At 32.5% G+C, this 4,425-nt stretch overlaps 1 protein-coding gene across 7 annotated transcripts in view; it reads left to right on the top strand.

Moving 5' to 3' along the window:
* Nucleotides 1–1,220: 1,220 nt before the first annotated feature.
* Nucleotides 1,221–4,425, top strand: part of LOC106879265 (serine/threonine-protein kinase OSR1) — a 229,606-nt gene continuing 226,401 nt past the window's right edge. Inside the window, exon 1 of one of the 7 annotated variants that reach the window (XM_052970006.1) lies at nt 1,221–1,598. Coding sequence is in view for 6 of the 7 variants with exons in the window: in XM_052969990.1 (XP_052825950.1) it covers nt 1,544–1,598 (55 nt within the window). In the remaining variant the exon portion in view is untranslated. The remainder of the gene's footprint in view (nt 1,599–4,425) is intronic. The other 6 variants (XM_052969990.1, XM_052969999.1, XM_052970001.1 and 3 more) reach the window with 6 other exon arrangements.

The following is a 4,425-nucleotide window of genomic DNA, read 5'->3' as shown; positions in this document are numbered from 1 at the left end:
ATATAAAAAAAAAAAGGAAAAGAAAAAAGTCAATTTTTTAAATAATGTGTAATAAAAGAACTAGAATGGAATTAAAAAAATTATTGTAATAATTGTAATACGAATTAGTGCCAACCTTTGATATAATTAAAATATCAGGTAATAGACGATGTGTTTCAATAATAGTTGGTTGTAAATAATTAGTAGGGCTCCGAATCAATACCAAATCATACCATAATCCCAATCCCACAGGTGAATGGTAGGGAAAATGTGGTAGGAGAAAAAAATTACAGTTCTAGCTAAGTAAAAAAAAAAAAAAAAAAGTGATTAGAAAATATATCACATTTAATATGAATTTAACTAAGAAATAACATTCTAAGCCATTGACAATAACACTATAAATACATGTATGTGAAAAAAAATAATGAAACAGAAAGCATTGAAAAAAAGAAAATAGATAAGAGCTAAATAAGTTATCTATTGAAATATTCTTTCGATTTTCTCACCTTCACTGGCTACAGATTTGCTCTACAATCGTGTTCCAATATCTAATTGACAAGCCATTAAAATATTAAACGTGGAAATAATATATCTAATATTCAGGGTTTTTTTCCCGGCCAGACCTAACGACTGCGTTAATTAATAAGTTGTTTTTATTGTTTTATTTCTTTCTCTTTAAACAGTAAGCAATACATATAAATTACTTCCAAAAATAAAACGAAACAATAAAAATACAAACTTTCAACATTCTTTTACCGGGGCCCTGGTGCACCACGGTAAATGCAGCACTGATAAAAAAAAACAATAACTCGGGGGTGCCCCTTCCCTCAGTGGCTTAAGCACGTGCTTATTTTACTTAATGGTTAATCTCGGCATGTGTATTAGTATGAAATATCATACGACACTGGTTTTACTGTTCTCTAACACAGAAGTATGTGTATTCAAATGTCGATAGTCGCTCCCACACTTCTTTACTCCATCGCTCCACCCTCATTATTTAGTATAGAAATAAAGAGCTAGGTTATCTTAATTTTGTGTCATCGCTGTATTTAGCATTTATTCCAAGTTCACTTTAAAATTCATTTATATTATTCTTAATCATTAACAATTAATTAATACATACTGAGTTTAAATCATCTTTATAAAGTATTTTCTTATGTATCGATTGAAAGCATTCTTATCTTTTTTTGTCTACCTCAAGCCGGTACCAAGAGTTCATTACCGGTAAGTTTCAGGATAAACGAGCACCGACAATCTGTGGGGCATTTGTAAAGAAGCGACTTTACTGGCACTACACCGCTGAGACTTACACAGAAAGCAAGTCCCCTGCAACGGGGAAGCGCTCTCCTTTTGTGACGTCTCTACATTATATTGTATCTCAATCAAACACCACAAGCAGTTATATTTTTTAACCTGACGGCTTGACAGATAGTAGTTGTTTGCTGAAACACTTTGTGTGAAACGAATTTATCTTATTCAATAAGTCTCAAAGGTATAGCTGTTTATAGATTGATAGTTGGAAAACAGCGTGAGTGTGTGTGACCTTGACACACACTCACAAAATATGGCTGATAAATGGCCCAACACGAAGGATGCTTTTGAGCTGAGAGATGTTATCGGTAAGTCCCTAACTACCTTTCATATTTTTCTTTCTACTCTACAAACCTCCTTTTCTCCATGTATCTACATATCTATAGATTCCTTTAACACGATTTTACTTAGATTATTCTCACCAGTAAAATACAGAAAGCTGTCATATATCTCTCACCACTCTTGTATTAATATGAAAAAAATGTTAACTGTTTCACTAGTTAGGCATTTTTGTGAATTGAGCTTTACTTTCTTTGTATATTTATCTGCAAACATATGATATGTTCTACTCATTTTCGTTGCTAATTTAATAATCATATATATATTGATTTATCTTTTTCCTGTTTTAATTGCTCTGTGAGTGAGTTTGTTACCAGTGAAATACTGAACATGCTCCTATACTGAAACTAATGTACAAGTAAACAGTTGTTCTGTAGTATTCTGTAATCAACCCCTATGATAGAGACGAGTAATAGTTTTTAACGTACACTGTTTCACATATTCATGTATGCACACTAATATTTCTACGGAATATCTACAATATACTGTCTGTATAATTTGTGAGAAATCAATAGTTATGCGATATGTATGAGAAATAATCGCTGAGATATTGTACATTTTATAAATTGTCTTTCATGATATTACTGAAAAGAAATAGAATAACATAATGTCTAATCTTTATATAGACACGCGCGTAGATATATATATATTTATATATATTTACACTGACACCTGCACACACAGACACTCCATAAACTCATGCACACGAGTACATCGGCACAATATTGTCAATATTATTACAACACGAATAAGGAATCGATTTGCAAAGCAACTTCGATCTAAATTGAAGGAAAAGCTTGCTTTTTGAACCTTATTAAACACTGTATACTTACATATATACATACATACAGAGAGAGAGAGAGACTTATATATCTTAACATCGGCACAAGGCTATGCATTTCAGGTTGATGTAGGCAATTAAATCAATCACTGAACTTGATTTATATCTGTCTTCTTTTGCAACGGCTATATAAACACTTTATTAAAACCTTCATAAACACAGTCCATTATTCACACGTCTTAGGGTTATATATATATATATATATATATATATATATATATAAATCTCGCTTTAAGTCTTGTAGGTGATCCAATCCACCAAAAAGTATGGATCAGTTTCTTATGTTTGCATCTATTAAACTAAACCCTGACTTTGTAATCTACTAATCTTTTTTCGTGTTACATTACTATTTTGACTACGATTTTCCTCCCTTTTCCTCGTTATATTTTTGGAATCCTCTCTCATAAGGGTGTACTAATTGATTGTCTTTTATCGCTGTTTCTACTTTTATGTTTTGTCTTCTTTGTTTCCCATTTAATGATTTCGCTACCAACATGTTCTTAGGTGGAAGACTTAATCCGTTGTCCAGTTTAACTCTCACCGTTTGATCCTTGTGTGTGTCTTTTTGTCAGAGCCCACCCTCATGCAAACACTCAACTCAGATCTCTGATCTGTTAACTTCCTCCCATCCTCCCACTAATCACAGTGGTCCTGAAAAGGATTATGATCGCTTCCCTTAGTCTTCTGGCTGAGCCATTCTGAAAAAATAAAACAATACAAAAACAGCAAAATAAAACCAAATATACGGCGAGGTGTTGAGGTTATGTTAGAGAAATGGATATTTTCATTAGTACCTCGTATATTGTTTAGGCGTTCATCCTTCTCCCACTTTCCGTAAGTGGAAAGCAGTTCCTATTGATGAACTTAAAAGACATATATCTCGCAGAACTTAATGTCAATAGAAATATTGGTTTCAAATTTTGGCACAAGGCTGGCAATTTTGGGGGAGGGCATCACGTCGATTATATCGACCCCCTATGCTCAACTGAGCTCATTTCTCCTAAAGGAATGAAAGACAAAGTTGACTTCAGCGGTATTTGAACTCGAAACGCAAAGACGGACGACGATTCTGTCAGCTTGCCGCCTTAATTTTGGTATAAGGGTAGCAATTTCAAAGAAGGAAATTAGTCGATTGTATCGACCACAGTGCTTCACCGGTGCCTATCTTTATCGATTCCGAAAGGATGAGAGGCAAAGTCGACCTCGGCGGTATTTGAACTCAGAACATAAAGACAAGCTAAATGCCTCGAGGCATTTCTCCCGGCGCGCTAACGATTCTGCCAACTTGCAGCCTTAGGTGTCAATAGAAATATTAAGAAGCTTTAGTAATTAACGTAAATATTGTACTTATTTGTATATTAAAAAAACTTTTTTTTATACCGCTTCAAAAAAAAAAGTCTGCATTATTTTAGCATTAAATTTAGAACTAGATAAGTAAATTGAAATTAAAAAAAAAAATCAGACTAATTAGGATCAAGGGATTTACAGCTGCAGTGTGTGTAGTTTTTATTTGTTATTAAACCTTAATCCATAATAAACTGAGAGTGAACACCTTTTTAAATTTTCAGTAAGTGAAACAAGCTAATGTTTCCGAATACAAACAATATATTTGATACCTTTACAAATGCAAATTAAACATTTCAAAATTAGAATGAATAAATAAAGTTGAATATTAAGTATTTATGAAATTCTGATTTATTGTCGGGTGACTTTTGGTCAACCCTGTTTATATATATGAATATATATATATATATATAAATTTATAATATATATAAATTCTGAACTTCGGTATATGGTGAAGCAAATATTTGCTTATCCCTTAATTATATATATATATATATATATATATATATATATATATATCATCATCATCGTTTAACGTCCGCTTTCCATGCTAGCATGGGTTGGACGATTCTGATTTATTGCCGGGTGACTTTTGGTCAACCCTGTTTATA

Source organism: Octopus bimaculoides, chromosome 1, assembly GCF_001194135.2.
Source record: "Octopus bimaculoides isolate UCB-OBI-ISO-001 chromosome 1, ASM119413v2, whole genome shotgun sequence".
In the NCBI taxonomy this organism is placed as follows: Eukaryota; Metazoa; Mollusca; class Cephalopoda; order Octopoda; family Octopodidae; genus Octopus; species Octopus bimaculoides.
Note: the sequence above shows the minus strand (reverse complement) of the source record. Positions and strands in the feature narration are given on the sequence as shown.